Source organism: Sarcophilus harrisii, chromosome 2, assembly GCF_902635505.1.
Source record: "Sarcophilus harrisii chromosome 2, mSarHar1.11, whole genome shotgun sequence".
In the NCBI taxonomy this organism is placed as follows: domain Eukaryota; kingdom Metazoa; phylum Chordata; class Mammalia; order Dasyuromorphia; family Dasyuridae; genus Sarcophilus; species Sarcophilus harrisii.
This window is the reverse complement of record NC_045427.1, coordinates 432,912,893-432,931,441: the sequence shown is the minus strand read 5'-3', so window position 1 is coordinate 432,931,441 and position 18,549 is coordinate 432,912,893. Positions and strand designations below refer to the sequence as shown.

The 18,549-nt window shown below is 33.6% G+C and overlaps 1 protein-coding gene across 1 annotated transcript in view; it reads left to right on the top strand.

Moving 5' to 3' along the window:
• EFCAB8 (EF-hand calcium binding domain 8) overlaps positions 1–18,549 on the top strand; it is a 143,586-nt gene that overhangs the window by 8,693 nt on the left and 116,344 nt on the right. Inside the window, exons 2-3 of the mRNA XM_031954095.1 lie at positions 14,547–14,601; positions 17,045–17,099. Coding sequence (XP_031809955.1) covers positions 14,547–14,601; positions 17,045–17,099 — 110 coding nt within the window. The remainder of the gene's footprint in view (positions 1–14,546; positions 14,602–17,044; positions 17,100–18,549) is intronic.

The window sequence follows — 18,549 nt, the reverse complement described above, 5'->3', positions numbered from 1 at the left end:
AAATTCTTTATACTTGAATAGCTTTTCTGTCCTTGGTTTCTGGGATATATTGTTTTCCCTCACTTTTTGGTGTCTGTGTTAGCTTTTCTCCTGTCTAATATACATAGTCTCCCTCATCTACCCATGTCACTTTAATTATTACTGGAATTAACAATGCTTCTTCCTGGTCCTTCCCTTCAAATCTTTCTAGTGAAATACCTTTCCCTTGAAGTCCATCTTCCTGCCAATCTTCTCTGACTGTGCAATGACTTTGAAGAAACCTCTTTCCTTATCCCCCCCACTCTCCCATTTTTCTACACTCAAATTTATTCATAGGACTTTAAGGCCTCCTTTACTTTTGTCATCCTTTTTTTCATAGCAATTTATTTGTCCTTCTCTCCTGTCCTACCTCCTTAAATTAAATTCCTTGAGTGTAGGACTTATTTTGTTTATATCTTTGATACCTAGTGCAGTGTTGTGCACATAGTAATCACATCTCCTATGTTTATTGAATTGAATGGAAATGATTATAGTGCCTTTCATAGAACAGGTGTTCAAATATTTTAGTGAATGAGTCTGAATTCTTTACTTCTTTCCCTGGGTTCTCCTTCAAGCTTCAGTGTCACATTTTTAACTATTTGTTAGTAATTTTTTTTGCTTTTCTCACTGTCACTTCTGTGATGATTCTAAAGTCTGAATAATTTTTCTTCAAAGCTATTTCCTTTTGACCACATTTTCCTGTTTATGGTAGTATTCTAAGTCTCAGCTCACCCAGGCTCCCATCTTCCACTATTCAATCAAGTTGTCAGGTTCTGTCAATTTCTTTCTTAAAATATATACCTAGAATTTATTTCCTGACCATTTTAAACTGTTATTAACTTATTTTAAAATCTTAATTTATATCTGGAGTAGATCTCCTAATTGATTTCTCTCCTTTCCTCCCCTTATTTGATCAGTCCTGTTTTTTTTTTGTTTTTTTTTTTTTTGCTGAGGCAATTGGGATTAAGTGACTTGCCCAGGGTCACACAGCTAGGAAGTATTAAGTTTCTGAGGCCAGATTTGAACTCAGGTCCTCTTGACTTCACAGCTGGTGCTGTATCCATTGCATGTCATCTAATTGCCTCTATTTAATCAGTCCTGTACAATCCTATCAACTTAATCTATCAAAAATCTATGATTCTTGCCTACAAAATAGAATTCAATAAAAAAAAAAAATTGACATTCATTCAAAGTCTGGCTGCTAGCTTTCTTTATAGTCTACTTTACTGATGGTATTTCTCCTAAAACTTTACAAGAGATATAGCCGTTTATTCTGTTTTCTGAATATACCTTCCTCTCCCCCACCTTTGAACTTTTGCTCAACTTTATAACAACCTGCTTGAACTGCTTTCTTTTCACTTTAATCCTATTTAAACTTCAAGACCCAGATAAAATTCTCTTCTGGAATTGTTGGTACATCCTTAATGTGAGACTTATTTTGTTTGTTGACTTGAATGGTTATTTAAATCTTTAGTTGCTTGATTCCATGTTTGCTTTTTCCAGATTATAACATTTAGGAGGGTAGGGACTGAGTTCTATTCCTAATTGCATTCTCTATAACAGAACACATAGAGGTGCACAATATTTGTTGATTTGATAGTTCTAATAAAAATGCCGTCATTTGAAGTTGCCTTTTTTCCCCCCCATGTGTTTTGATTTTTTCCCCCTAACAATGAGGATGGGTTCTCTTCCATCCATTTATTCTTGAATTGGTCTTTCTTGGAATGTAGTATGGGAGAGAGGAATATGAATTATTTCTGGAGTCAGGACTTGGTTTCAAAATCTTGTAACAAAGCTGGGAGTGACCCTTTGTTCAAGTCCCTTATCCTTTGTGGTCCTCAGTTTCCTCTTCTGTAGAATGAGGATGTTGGATTCAACCTTTTGAAACCTTCAATTTCTTGTTTTAAGATTTTTGTAATCTGTAGCACTGTGAATAAATTATTTTATGTTTTTGTTTAAAAACTTGTTTTCAAGAGTTTCAAAAATATTCAGACATGAGAAAAGATTTTGTTCCTTTTAAGAAATTCAAATTTAAGGAACCTGCAGGAGCTGCAGGACCTAGACTAGAGCTGCAATAGGAGTGAGGTAAGAGAAAGTATTGTATAATAGGTTGCCTGAGAAACTCCTGATCAGAAAGGTAAGTCCTTGAATGGATGATATGTAGAGTAGCGAGGAGTTATGAACATTTTCCTTTTCTAGCCTGGAGAGAATGAAGATACATAAATTACTGCCAGGTAGTACAATGGATAGAGTGCTGAGCTTGGAATCAAGTTTCAAATGTGGCCTTAGAAATGTACTATCTGTATGATTTTGAGCACTTAATCTAACTATTTGCCTCAGTTTTCTTTATCTTTAACATGGGAATAATCATAGCTTCTCCCTTGTAGGGCTGGTGTGAGAGTAAAGTTTGTAAAGATATTGTAATGGGGAAGACAATGTAAGCCCTGATATGCAACGATTTATACAGGATAAATTTGAGATCATCAAAAGAGAGATGTTATTAGAAGTAAGGGAGATCCAGGATGGTTTTTTGGAAAAACTTTTTTTTTTTTTTTAAATTAAAAATTTTATATTTTAAAATGTGTGGGGACAATTCTTCAACATTAACCTTGCAAAACCCTTTGTTCCAATTTTACCCTTTTCCCCCACGCCCTCCCCTAGATGGCAAATAGTCCAATATATGTTAAACATGGTAGAAATATATGTTAAATCAATATATGCATACATATTTGTACAATTATTGTGCCGCACAAGAAAAATCAAATCAAACCAGTTAAAAAAAAAAAAAGAAGCAAAATAAAATGCAAGCAAACAACAATAAGAATGAAAATGCTGTTGTGAATTAAACTCAGTCCCCACTGTCCTCTTTCTGGGTGTAGATGGCTCTCTTCATCACTAGACAATTGGGATTTTTGTTTACAAAATTGTTGTTCCAAGAGTTTCAAAAATATTCAGACATGAGAAAAGATTTTGTTCCTTTTAAGAAATTCAAATTTAAGGAACCTGCAGGAGCTGCAGGACCTAGACTAGAGCTGCAATAGGAGTGAGGTAAGAGAAAGTATTGTATAATAGGTTGCCTGAGAAACTCCTGATCAGAAAGGTAAGTCCTTGAATGGATGATATGTAGAGTAGCGAGGAGTTATGAACATTTTCCTTTTCTAGCCTGGAGAGAATGAAGATACATAAATTACTGCCAGGTAGTACAATGGATAGAGTGCTGAGCTTGGAATCAAGTTTCAAATGTGGCCTTAGAAATGTACTATCTGTATGATTTTGAGCACTTAATCTAACTATTTGCCTCAGTTTTCTTTATCTTTAACATGGGAATAATCATAGCTTCTCCCTTGTAGGGCTGGTGTGAGAGTAAAGTTTGTAAAGATATTGTAATGGGGAAGACAATGTAAGCCCTGATATACAACGATTTATACAGGATAAATTTGAGATCATCAAAAGAGAGATGTTATTAGAAGTAAGGGAGATCCAGGATGGTTTTTTGGAAAAACTTTTTTTTTTTTTTTAATTAAAAATTTTATATTTTAAAATGTGTGGGGAAAATTCTTCAACATTAACCTTGCAAAACCCTTTGTTCCAATTTTACCCTTTTCCCCCACGCCCTCCCCTAGATGGCAAATAGTCCAATATATGTTAAACATGGTAGAAATATATGTTAAATCAATATATGCATACATATTTGTACAATTATTGTGCCGCACAAGAAAAATCAAATCAAACCAGTTAAAAAAAAAAAAGAAGCAAAATAAAATGCAAGCAAACAACAATAAGAATGAAAATGCTGTTGTGAATTAAACTCAGTCCCCACTGTCCTCTTTCTGGGTGTAGATGGCTCTCTTCATCACTAGACAATTGGGATTTTTGTTTACAAAATTGTTGTTCCAAGAGTTTCAAAAATATTCAGACATGAGAAAAGATTTTGTTCCTTTTAAGAAATTCAAATTTAAGGAACCTGCAGGAGCTGCAGGACCTAGACTAGAGCTGCAAGAGAGCTGCTAGAGGAGTGAGGTAAGAGAAAGTATTGTATAATCAGGTTGCCTGGGAAACACCTGATCAGAAAGTTAAGTCCCTGAATGGATGATATGTGGAGTAGTGAGGAGTTCTGGACTTTTTCCTTTTCTAGCCTTGTTGAAGAGGTCCACGTCTATCAGAATCGATCATCATATAATCTTATTGTTGCTGTGGATAATGATCTCCTGGTGCTGCTCATTTCACTCAGCATCAGTTCCTGTAAGTCTCTCCAGGCCTCTCTGAAATCATCCTGCTTGTCATTTCTTACAGAACAATATTCCATAGCATTCATATACCATAATTTATTCACCCATTCTCCAACTGATGGGCATCCACTCAGTTTCCAGTTTCTGGCCACAACAAAAAGGGCTGCCACAAACATTTTTGCACATGTGGGTCCCTTTCCCTCCTTTAAGATCTCTTTGGGATATAAGCCCAGTAGAAACACTGCTGGATCAAGGGGTATGCACAGTTTGATAACTTTTTGATCATAGTTCCAAAGTGCTCTCCAGAACGGTTGGATCCGTTCACAACTCCACCATGTATGTGTCCCAGTTTTCCCACATCCCCTCTAACATTTGTCATTATTTTTTCCTGTCATCTTAACCAATCTGAGAGGTGTGTAGTGGTATCCCAGAATTGTCTTAATTTGCATTTCTCTGATCGATAGTGATTTAGAGCATCTTTTTATATGACTAGTTTCTTCATCTGAAAATTGTTCATATCCTTTGACCATTTATGAATTGGAGAATTGCTTGAATTCTTATAAATTTGAATCAATTCTCTATATATTTTAGAAATGAAGCCTTTATCAGGACCTTTGAATGTAAAAATGTTTTCCCAGTTTATTGCTTCCCTTCTAATCTTTTCTGCAATTTTTTTTTTGTATGAACTTAATGTAATCAAAATTATCTATTTTATGATCAAAAAGAATCTCCATTTCTTCTTTGATCGCAAATTCCTTCCTTGGAGAGGGTTCTTATTTGGAGTTTAAAGGAAGCCAGGGAGTAGAGATGAGGAAGCAAACAGCATTCCAGCCAAAGGAAACAATCAATGAAAATATCTGGTGTCAGGAAGTGGTGAGTTTTTTTTTCCCCTCCCCTGAGACAAATGGGATTAAGTGACTTGCCCAGGGTCACACAATTAGGAAGTGTTAAGTGTCTGAGGTCAGATTTGAACTCAGGTCCTCCTGACTTCAGGGCTGGTGCTCTATCCACTGCGCCACCTAACTGCCCCTGAGATGGAGAGTCTTATGTGAAGAATGCAAGCAAGAATAACAGTTGCTCAATTGTGGAATACATGGCATGATGGTGGTACATTTCAAAAAACTGGAATGATGGGATATATGTGTGTGTGTGTGTGTGTGTGTGTCTATGTATGAATGATGTGTATAATGCTTTATGAAGGGCTTTATGGATTTGTGAAGGGTTTTGAATGAATGAATAGGACTTTGATTCTTGGTATTGTAGATAAAAGGGAACTAAAGGAGCTTTAGGAAATTCACTTTAGCCAGTTGTGTGGAGAATGGACTGGAGTGGAGAAAAATTTATGGCAGGAAGACCAAGCACCCTAATCCTGCTATGGTATAGTCCAGATATGAAATTTTTTTTTTTCATAATTATAACTTTTTATTGATAGAACCCATGCCTGGGTAATTTTTTACAACATTATCCCTTGCACACCTGTTCTGACTTTTCCCCTTCCTCCCTCCACCCCCTACCCCAGATGGCAAGCAGTCCTATACATGTTAAATATATCACAGTATATCCTAGGTACAATATATGTGTGCTGAACCGAACAGTTCTCTTACTGCACAGGAGGAATTGGATTCAGAAGGTAAAAATAACTCGGGAAGAAAAACAAAAATGCAAACATTTTACATTCATTTCTCAGTGTTCTTTCTTTGGGTGTAGCTGTTTCTGTCCATTGTTGATCAAACTGAAACTTTGTCGAAGAAATCCACTTCCTTCAGAATACAGCCTCATACAGTATCGTTGTTGAAGTATATAATGATCTCCTGATTCTGCTCATTTCACTTAGCATCAATTCCAGATATGAATTGATGAGAGGTTAGAGTTATATACACAACAAATAAAACTGTTTAGGTGTGGAAAAGTTACAATTTACACCAATTTAGGGAGCATTTGTACCTTTGAAATCATGGATCTGAATACTGCTTTAGCTGATACTATGCTTTAGTTTAGCTGTGAGCAGAAATCTCCCCCAAATTTACTTTGTTCAACAGCATATAATGTTTGTAGGGACCATGCTCGAAGCCTTTCCATTTTGGTGTTGATGATTTTATATTTTCTTTTAGATTCCTGTGTAGTTTTAGGATACTTCCATATTGATAGATGCCAAATGGCATAACTCAAGTTTCTAAAAGTAATTATCAAAAAGTGCTCCATTATATGCCAGCAAAACTAAGAATTTGAAAGAGAGTATGTTAGTATCTCTAGAAGACTTCTTCCTCCAGTAAAGTTCTAGAAGGGTCTAGAAGAAATAATAAAGAAACTAAAGAAAATTAATTAACAAAATTACTCTACCCAAGCTAGGACTGCACAAAAAGAAGGCAAAAACTCTGCAGAAGTCTCGAATGAAATTAGGGTAGATAGATGGCATATGGGAAACAAATTGGTTCCCCCACGTAGGGAAGTCCTGAAGTCCCTTATAGGAAAAAGCTATTGAATAGTACTCTGAATAACTTAGTGCCTAAATTACAACAGAAGACCAAATAATTACTGCAGAAGGCAGAGCCTAATCTTAGTCACCCTACTAAGAATAAAGCAGGGAGACCTACTTGTACTATCCATAAGTACAAAAGCAGATCCAAAGCACTTGCTGCATATTCTCCCCACCTCCCAATCCATATACTGAGGTTCAAAATGAAAGTAAACCAAAGAAAATTTCAAAAAATGAAGAAATAACCTTGGACTGAGATGTCCCAATGGGTAAACTTAGGAGAGTAATTTTACAAGTTTACATAGAGCCTCTGGAAAAAAAATTTGACTTGGCCTCAAAAACTACATAGAATATCTGAAGAAATAAAAAAAGTAATACAAAATGTTAGGGAGGAAAAACATTGCAAGAATTAGTACCTTAAAACAAATAAATGATAAGGAAATCTTGAGAATGTTTTGTAAATTAGTGTTCCAAATAAAAAACAATGACCTAATGCAATAAAAAATATTAAAATCAATAGTTTTTTTAAAAGAAGAAAATGTCCAGAATATAAGAATCACTAGATTTTCTGAAAAAATATGACTTCCTCCCCCAAAACTTTGGATATATTTCTTTTTTGGGGGGACATTTTAATCATTTGGTTAATAAGGGCAACAGATTATTTAGTCATTTGGCTCTCTTTTTTAGATCAAAGACACTCTGATGAAAGACAAATACTTCATTAAGGATTTCTTGGGATTTATGAAGGGAAAAAACAAAAGGAAAAATGGAAAGATGGATGATACTTGACAAAAATCTAAGGGAACAATCCCATTTAATAAATAGATCTTACAGATAAAAGATGCTATGGGAAAAAGATATCTCCCTCTAGAAATATCTGATGTAGTTCTTTGGCTCTGGTGTGATCTGTTCTTTTCTAGATCAGATCACTTACAGAAGTTTCCTACAAAATTGATCTCACAAACACACTTCAATTTACTTAGCCAATAAACAGGTAAGATTATGAAAGTTCAAACCCATGCCTTTTAGATCAGGGATTTTCCAATTTTACCTATTATCTGTATCACTTCTATCCATTACCTGTCACCTATTTCTATATCTACAAATCTGAAGCCAATTTTATAATGTGGACTCCAGTACAAAAAAAGAATTTACTTAAAGTTGCCAGATTTATCTAAAGTTAATGAAAAATTCTGAGTTGGATGCATAAATACATTAACAATTTAAAGTTTAAAATAGTGCATATATTATTTACAATAAAACATTTAACTTTAGCTTTGTACGATTCCTTAACAAAAGTATTTGTCACTTCTGCAAGGTATCTGTTCCTTTCCTTAACACAGAACAAACAGTTCTCATATTAGCTAAGACAATATTGAATATTATATTTCAAGAAATCATAAGTGAAAACTGCTCAGAGTCTTAGAACTGGAGAGCATAATGAAAATAAAATCAAGTTTCAGGAATGGCATAGCTAATATCCAGAGCTCCCAGATCAAAGAAAAGATACTGCAAAAGACCAAGAAGAAAAAGGTATACAGTGGTAACTGTATAAAAAGAAGAAAAAGGTATACAGTGGTAACTATATCAAGAAGAAAAAGGTATACAGTGGTAACTGTATACCAAGATAAGGTCAAAATGGGTTCATGATCTAGACGTAAAGAATGATATAAACAAATTAGAAGAACGTAAGATAGTTTACCTCTCAGATTTGTGGAGGAGGAAGGAATTTGTGACAAAAGAACTAGAGATCCTTTTTGATCATAAAATAGGTAATTTTGATTATATTAAGTTAAAAAGTTTTTGTACAAACAAAACTAATGCAGACAAGATTAGAAGGGAAGCAATAAACTGGGAAAACATTTTTACATCCAAAGGTTCTGATAAAGGCTTCATTTCTAATATATATAGAAAATTGACTCAAATTTATAATAGTTCAAGCCATTTTCCAATTAATAAACGGTCAAAGGATATGAACAGACAATTTTCCAATGAAGAAACTTAAAACTATAGCCATGTGAAAAGGTGCTCCAAATCATTATTGATCAGAAAAATGCAAATTAAGACAACTCTGAGATATCACTACATACCTGTCATATTGGCTAAGATGACAGGAAAATATAATGACAAATGTTGGAGGGGATGTGGGAAAAGTAGGATACTGATATGTTGTTGGTAGAACTGTGAATGGATCCAACCATTCTGGAGAGCAGTTTGAAACTATGCTCAAAAAGTTATCAAATTGTGCATACCCTTTGACCCAGCAGTGTTACTACTGGGCTTATATCCCAAAGGGATATTAAAGAAGGGAAAGGGACCTCTATATACAAGAATGTTTGTGGAAGTTCTTTTTGTTGTGGCAAGAAACTGGAAACTGAATGGATATCCATCAATTGGAGAATGGCTGAATAAATTATGGTATATGAATGTTATGGAATATTATTGTTCTATAAGAAACAATCAGCAGGATGATTTCAGAGAGTCTTGGAGAGACCTACATGAACTGATGTTAATGGAAATGAGCAAAACCAGGAAATCATTATACATGACAACAAGACTATCTGACGATCAATTCTGATGGAAGTGGCTCTCTTTGAAATTGAGATTCGAACCAGTTACACTTGTGCAGTGATGAAGAGAACTATCTACATCCAAAGAGAGGACTGTGGGAACTGAGCATGGTTCACAACATAGCATTCTCAGTCTCTGTTATTTGCTTGCATTTTTTCCTCAGTTTTTCTTTTTCTTCTTTCTTGATCTGATTATTCTTGTGCAACCAGATAACTGTATAAATATATATACACATATTGGATCTAACATGTATTTCAACATATTTAACATGTATTGGACTACCTGCCAAACAGGGGAGGGGAAGAAGGGGAAAATTTGCAACAAAAGGTTATGCAAGGGTCAATGTTGGAAAAATTACCCATGTGTATTTTCTGTAAATAAAAAGCTTTACTAAAAAAAAAAGAAAGAAAAAAAAAAAAGAAAAAGCTAATAACAGACATCATGCTAATTCACATAAGACTTGAAAACTCATTGTCAAATAAGGCAAAACTTGGGGAGTTATCATCCAAAAGACAAAAGAAAAAGAATTACAACCAAGAAAGTTAAATAAAAAAAGCAAAGGCTGGTGTGGATGTTTTTCTGTTTTTAATTAAAAGATAACAAATAAAATGGATAAGGAACTCTATTAGAGAGGAAGATCATAATCTTACATAATGGGTGAGTGAGATAAAAGGTATTCAAATGTGGATGAGAAGGTTGGGGGGAACAGGCATTCCAAGAATCTCACTTTCATCTGCACTGAGAAGAGGAAGTTTGAACATAGTAATGTACGTGCAGTTCATGGAACAGAAATAGATTAAACTGAAATAGGGAAGTAAGAGATGGTAAGAATAAGGTTTAAGAGAGAAGGCAGGATAGGTAAGGGAGTAGTCATAAAAGAAACTAATGCCAGAGGGAAACATTTAATAAATTAAAGGGAAGAAAGTAAAAATCTGGGATCAGGGATGGGGTAAGGGAAATGGAAGAGATATAATAGAAAGGAAGCATTACTTTGTTTATAGATCACACATATTAGGCAAAGTCCTTTTATCACATTTTTAAGTGTAAAAGAGTGGGAAAAAGTTAGTAAAAAAATACAAGATGGAGGGAATTGCACCATAATGATAATTATGAAGGTGAATAAGATGAATTTGAAAGTAAAATGGAAATGTGTAACAACATGGATTAGAGAGCAATCCAGCAATATTATTTACAAGAAATTCACTTGAAACACAAAAATTCACATAAAGTTAAAATGAGGGACTGGAAGAGATTCTATTTTACTTCATATGAACTAAAAAAGGCCAGAGTACAATCTTTAAATGTCTAAATATTGACAAAAAATAAGCATAGAAATGACATTTTTCTTAAAAGTACCATTGCTTATGAATCAATATCTATGGTAATACTTATTTATGCTGAACAGCATAACATCTTAATATTTAATTGTTTAGTAGTGTCTGATTCATTGTGAACCCATTTGGAGTTTTCTTTGCAAAGATACTTGATCTGTTAATTTCTCCAATTTATTAAGGCAAATAGAAGCTCAGTGACTTGCTCAGCATCACACAGCCAAATTTGAAACAGGATCTTTTTGACACTGGGCTCATTCTGCTACCCACTGCACCACCTAGCTAGTCTTATTAATATTTAAAAGGAAGGTTAATCATATTGTAGGGAAAAGTAAATAATCAAAGTACAGTTAAATAGTAGGATCTCACTTGAAAGGTATCCCTTTCAGACCTAGAGGAATCTAAGAAAAAGCTAAACAAGAAAGAAGTTTAAGGATACAAATAGAACTTTAGAAAAATTAGATATAGTAGCTCTCTGAATTCTAAATGGGAACACAAATTTGTATTCTTTCTCAATCATATATATAAACTTCACAAAAATTAAACATGTATTGGGGCATAAAAACCTTACTTACCAAAAGCAGAAATGATAAATGTGTCCATACTGATCACAATGCAATAAAACTATTGGGAAAAAAGAATTAAAATTAATTGAAGACTGAATACTAAAGAAGAGTGGATCAAAGGATGGAAACTACTTCATCAAGGAAAATGACAATGAGCATACAAAAGCTTTATGGGATAGAACATACAAAAACTTGGGGAATATAGCTAATGCAGTTCTTAAGGGGGATTTTTATATATCTAAACATTATCAATAAAAGAAAATAATAAAGCAATGAATTGGGTTTGCAACAAAAAAAACAAAGACAAGTAAAAAAATTTAAAATAGACAAAAATTCTGAAAATCAAGAGATTAACAAGATTAAAATACAAAAATGCTATTGAAATGAAAAAAAAAACTAATAAAGAATAATCTGATTTTCAAAAAGAAGAAACCCATATTCTACATGTCAACAATTAAGATTTCACATTTGAAGAAATAAAGATATTTGTTCAATTATATACCAACAAAACTGATAGATAAAATGTATAAACTACCCAGACTAACAGAAGAAATCTAGTGTGAGAAAAAAGAGTTGAATAAGTCATAAATAAAATTCCAAAGAGGTGGAGGGAACACGAAAACCAGATAAGCTTACTAGTGAATTTTATAAAACTTTCAAAATTAGTTATATGTAAATTGAGAAAAGAAGAAAAGAAAGGGCTTCTTTCCATAATATAACTCTTATTTTAAAAAAATTTGGGGTAGTAGTTTATTTCTTCCCCCTCCCCAATTATATTTCAAGACAATTTTTAGCATTCTTTTTTCTTTAAAAGAAAATATTTATTTCTAAAATACACTTAAAAAACACATCTATATAAAAATAGAGTGGAGGCAAAGAAGCTGTTTTATTAAATGGGGACACAATGTAAATAAACAGGTATACACAAAAACATTTGCATTTAAGGGAGTCTATACATATTTATAGATATTTTGATAATAAGTTTGCTAACTTAGAATTCATTTTTACAAGATTTTGAGTTTCAAATTTTTTTCTATCCCTCCCTTTTCTGAAAATGGTAGGCAATTTGATATAGGTTATATATGTGCAACTATGTAAAGAATTACCACATTAATCACAGTTGTGAAAAAAAGAAATAGATCAAAAGAAAAAAAAATAAAGTGAAAAAAATATGCTTCAATTTGCATTCACAGCCCATCAGTTCTTTATCTGGATGTGGTTAGCATTTTTCATCATGAGTCCTTTGTACTTGTCTTGGATCATTATGTATCTTTGTATTGCTGAGAAAAGCTAAATTGTTCATAATTGATCATCTCACAATGATATTGATACACTGTGTATAATGTTTTCTTGGTCTGCTCATTTCACTTTGTATCAGTTTGTACACGTCTTTTCAAATTTTTTTGAAATTTGCTCATCATTTATTACTGTATATTATTCCATTACATTCATATACCAAAACTTGTTCAGCCACTCCCTGATTGATGGACATCCCCTCATTTTTTAATTCTTTGCCATCATGAAATGGGCTACTATAAATATTTTTGCACATCACTCCTTTTCCCTTTTTTATGATCTCTTTGGGATACAGACCTAGTATTGGTATTGCTGCATCAAAGAATATGCACAATTTGATTGCAGCTTGGGCATAATTCCAAATTACTTTCCAGAACAGATGGACTATATCATGATGTCACCAACAGTTCGCTTAGTGTCTCAATTTTTCCATACCCTCTTTAACAATATAATTTTGATAATTAAACTCGGGAGAGACAAAGTAGAGAAAGAAAACTACAGACCTAAATCCCTAATGACCATTGATATAAACATTTTAAATAAAATGTAACAAATAGGCTATAATATTTTTTAAAGATTATACAGTATGGCCAAGTTAGATTTATATTGGAAAATTTTGTTTGAGTGAATGTAGACTATAAAATTAAAAGGAATTGAGACCAAAAAAAAAAAAAAAAAAGGTCTAGCAGTACAAGATCTTAAACTGTATTACAAAGCAATTATCAAAATGATTTGGTACTAATTAAAAAATTGAGTAGTCGAGCTGTGGAACAGATTTAAGTACATAACATAAAAAGAAAAAATTGAGAATTCAAAGGAAGTTAATGAGAATTTCCAAAAATAAATACCTGAATTAAAAATAATAACAACAAAAAACCAAACTAAGAATGGAGATCTTAATGCAGTCTCAGAAAATGAATTTGAGCAAATAAATGAGCTATTATAAAGGAAGAAACTTCTCAGGCTAGATGAATTTGCAGATAAATTCTATCCTACAATTATTGTTTTATCTTTTTAGTCATGTCTGATTCTTCATGACTTTTTGGAGGGGGAGGACAAAGGTACTGCAGCAGTTTGCCATTTCCTTTTCCAGTTTGCAGATGAGGAAATAGAGGCAAACAGGGCTGGAGCTTTAGCTAGTGTCTGAGGCTAGATTTGAACTCAGGATATTGTCCTGATGCCCAAATCAAGGAGAGAGAAATAATAAAAATAAGACAATGAATATTCTTCAAACTAATGAATATCGGTGCAAAAATTTTACCTAAAATCCACACAAGGAAGCTACAGTAGCAATCTTGAGAATCTAGAAAGCCATTTACTGAGACAAATTGGATTCTCTGGGGAATAAGTGCAAGTTGATTCAGCATGGAAAAACAATTAGCACAATTACTTATTGAAACAAAGCAAGAACCATATGATTATTTCAGTAGAAAGGGGAATGGAATAAGCAATTATATCCATATCCTTTCTGTGCCATGTACTGTCCTAAGGCTTTATAAATATTTAATTTGATATTTCATTTCACAATTCTGAGAGATATCTGTATTTTATATTTGAGAGAACTGAGGCAAACAGAGATTGTAGCTTTCCCAGGTTATAAAGCTAAGTGTCTGAGTCTGAATTTGAACTCAAGTCTTTCTGACTCCAGGCCAGTGCTCTAATGCTACCTAGCTGATTCAAGACTTCAAGAAAAAGCCTTTTAAAAAATATAGCATTCATGCTGAAAACTTGAAGAACACGGAAGCAGAAAAACTCTTTAATATGGTCAGAAGCATATATTTGATTTCAATACTTGTTAATGTTTGTAAAGAAGGAATATTTCTTCTAATACTCCTGTGACTTCTTAAAAAAAAAATAGTTATGATAAGCCTCTTTTTCCAAGAACATGGAATTCAGCTTCTCTATCTCAAACACTATAAAGCTAACTGGTTCCTTAAAGGGGTGAATTCATGACTCTGGTCTCATTCTCACTATGTTCCGATTGATTTGAGTTTAAACTTCTTACCCAGTGTTTCCACACAAAACTCATTGTTAAACAGGTTTTGATTCTTAACTTTAGGTCAAGTAAAACATCTGAGGATGAAAAATTCAAAGAAAGCACCTCGTCTTGCAAGGTAAGGAAGTCATTATAGCTAAGGTAACAAAATGGACTGTTTTTGAAAGTCATTGAAGTACAGGCTAAGCAGAATGGAAATAAATGTTGGCCACTAGAGAGTGAACATTACTATGCTTAGCAGGGTCTGTTTCTTGGTGGGTAGAAGTTGGAATTCTTAATTTAGACCCTTCTCCCTTGATTGTCCCTTCTGTCCCCAACTGACTCAATGTTATAACACCATTGACTCAGGCTTTAAACAATTTTTAGCAAGAACATCAAAAACTTATTCCACATGAATTTAATCAATTTAATTCAACAGGCAGCTTGGTGTAGTCAAAATCAGGCTGTTCTGTAACCTCTCTCATTTTATAGATGAGAAAATGGGTCAGGGGCAAGTTAAGTGATTTACCTAAATTCATATAGGTTCTAAGGATGGAAGGAGAGATTTGAATCACAGGCCTTGAGTTCATATCCCCACTTGACTATGTACTTGGCAAATTACTTAAATCTCTGAGCCATTAGCATGTACATGTATGGGTCTAAGTGATGGATCTTGACTTTACCTTGTCAGCTGAGAATCTTGTATCATAGTTTACTGAATTTTCTTTTTAAAAAAATTATTTAATGTTATATATAATAAATTACATATTAAATATATATTTATATAAAAAGAAAATATATGTAACATGATAATCAATGACTTAATTATTAATATATGGATTGACTCTCTGGAATGGAATAGACAGAAAAATAGTGGGAGAAATTTTGATAATAAAAACCAAAAGATTTCAATAATCATTTTGTTTAAGAAAAAAGAAAGGGGGAAATGGAGATACTGCAGAAACTGATTTGATCAAGTTTCCCAAGAGTTTATTCCTAAAAGTAATTCCTAAGAGTTCCTAGAAGCATGCTAGACCTCAAAGCATTTATAGTCTCAATGGGGAGAGGGGGGAAATTCAGGAATAAAAGTTAATGATATATATCACTTTACTGTTTTTTTTTTTTTTTAATGTTAAAAAAAAGGAGCTCAGAGAGGGAGAAATTACTGAATTAGAGGAGATCAGGAAGGTTTTCACAGGGGAAGTTGCACTTAAAGGTTATAACATTACAGTTGTAAGACACTTCATTAGTCATTTAGATCAGCTTTTATATGAGCAAAAATTGTAAAGCAGTCCCTGTGTGAAACCATCCAGCCTTTTCTTGACAACCTCAGGTGAGGAGAGCCTGTTAGCTCCTTTTAGGAAAATTCTAGGAAGTTTTTCTTTGTCTCGAACTTACACTGTCTCTTTGCAGCCTTCACCCTTTGCTCTTTGCTCTGTTCTGAGGCCAATAAGAAATTTATTCCATTCTCCTTTTGTTGGTGTTGTTTATTAATTTCAGCCATGACCAACTCTTCCTGACCCCAATTAGAGTTTTCTTGGCAAAGATACTGGAGTGGTATGACTCCAGCTTTCAGATGAGGAAACTGAGGCAAACAGGTTTGCCTCTATCCTATATATATATATATATATATATATATATATATATATATATATATATATCCTATATCCTTCATTGTATCTGTTCCTTCAAGTCTAATTTCATACAAGTTCAACTTTCCCAGTTCATTTAGCTGATCCTCACATGGCACCATCTTTAATGCCTGTGATCATCCTGGTTGCCTTTTGTATACTTTTTAGCTCACTTTCCTAAAAGGGAGTGTCCAGAACTTTATCCAAATTATTGATAACATTACTAAGTGCTATGTGCCAAACTTTTTCCTAGTTCTTTAGAAAATTTCATTTGATTCTCACAACAATCCTGAGATGGAGGTGCTGTCATTATCTACATTTTACAGTTGAGGGAACTGTGGCAAACAGGTTAAATGATTTTCTCAGTTCACAAAACTGAGATTGGATTTGAACTCAGTTCTTCCTGACTCTAGATCCAGTGCTCTATTGCCATCTTGTATATTTAAGAAAAAGCCTTTGACAAAGCATAGCATTCATGTTGAAAATCCAAAAGGCCACATGTGTAGAAAATCTCCTTAATTCAAATTATATTTGAATTTAGTACTTGGTCATGTTTGTAAGGAAGGAACATTTCTTTTTTTTTCTTTTCTTTTCTTTTTTTTAGTTATCTCTCTGAGATTATTAAATGAGAAAACTGAGGGTCAAAGACTTGTCATATTGTTTGTAATGTTGGAGCAGGGTTTCAAACCCAGGCATCTTAACTCTCAGTCCAATGATCTCTTTTCTAAAATTAATAGAGTAATTATAGGCCTGTGTTTTTTGAGTGGATTTGCCAAGAACATGGGGTTCAGCTTCTGTATTTGAACAGGACCATGGCTAACTGGCCCATGACAGAATTGATTCGTAGCTCTGGCTTCATTCTCCTATGTTCTGATTGACTGAGTTTAAGATTCTTGTCCAGTCTTTCCACACGAAACTCATTGTCAAACTGCTTTTGATTCCTAATTTTAGGTCAAAGAAAACATTTGGGAATGAAAAATCCAGAAAACATACCTTCTATTGCAAGGTAAGGAAGTCATCTTACTGGTTGAGGGTTGGGGGTTTAAAGAAAGGATCAGAAAAGACCTGATGTAGGAAATGGCATTAGAGCTAAATTTGGTAGTATTTATTTTATTTGAAAATTTTGCATCAACATTCATTACAGAAATTGGTCTATAGGTTTTTTTCTCTCTCCCTGGTGTAGATATCAAAACATTGAATTAAACTTGGAAGGAAACTATGACTTTTGAAGTAGAGGTGGGGAGAGAGTACATTCCAGACATAGGGGACATAGAACGTGGAATTTTGTGTGTGAAGAGCAGCTGGTAAACTATGAACCTATAGAGTTTCTCTGTGCCATATTTCTTTCTTTCTTTCTTTCTTTCCCTTCCTTCCTTCCTTCCTTCCTTTCTTCCGTTCTTTCTTTCTTTCTTTTTTTTCTTTCTAACTGGCTGCCCTCCTTCAGGTGTGAACTTATCTTGAAGCTATTGGGAAGGGGCAGTTTTTAAAGTGTGGGTTGGTTTGGGTAAGGAAAGGCCATTGTGAAGAGAATTACAAGGAGAGGGGGAACATCAAGAGCCAGGAAGGCAGTATGGAAAAAATCACAGGTAGTGTCAAAGGAACTCTAACTCTCTTCACTGCCTCTATCTATAAAATGAGGGGATTGGACTAATTATTCTCCAAGGGCCTTTTATCTCTAAATCTATAGTCCTGAGAAGAGGAGGTGGATATGAGCTTCTTACAGTCTTTGGGGATTAATTGAAGGACTAGCTTGAGCAAGGTCAGTATAGGAGAATAAAAAGTTCAATAGGAAGGAGCAAAATTATATGTTAGAGCTCGAAAGAAACCTTAGAAATCATCTATTCCAGCCTCATTTTAATAGCAGAGGAAACAGCATCTGAGAAGTTATATAACTTGCCCATGTTTATTTATATATATGTGGCAGAGTCAGGACCTGAACCCAATTCTAGTGTTTTTCCACTCTACATGAAATTTGAACTTGGAATTGACTTCTTAGTGCAATAGTATAGACTTTAATCTACAGTTAATTTGGAATCATTTGACTTTTTTCCATTGAACATTTATATTGAATGAAGGTTTAGAAGGTTTATTTATCAAATTTTCAAGTATATTCAATTAGGCTTGTGCAAGGATTACAGTGGTTGACTCCGCCCTACCTTCCAAGTTTGCCTCTTTAAAAAAAAAATATTTTCAAAATAGATGCAAAGATAGTTTTCAACACTCATCTTTGCAAAATGTTATGTTCCAAATTTTTCTCCCTTCCTTTCCTCCCCATCCAGGCAGCAAAAAATCCAATATAGTTAAACATGTGTAATTCTTCTAAATTTCCACATTTAACATGTTGCACAAGAAAAATCAGATTAAAAGGAGAAAAAATGAGAAAAGAAAAAAAAAGCAATCAAACAACAAAAAAGGTGAAAATACTATGTTGTGATCAGTGATTGACTAATAATGTG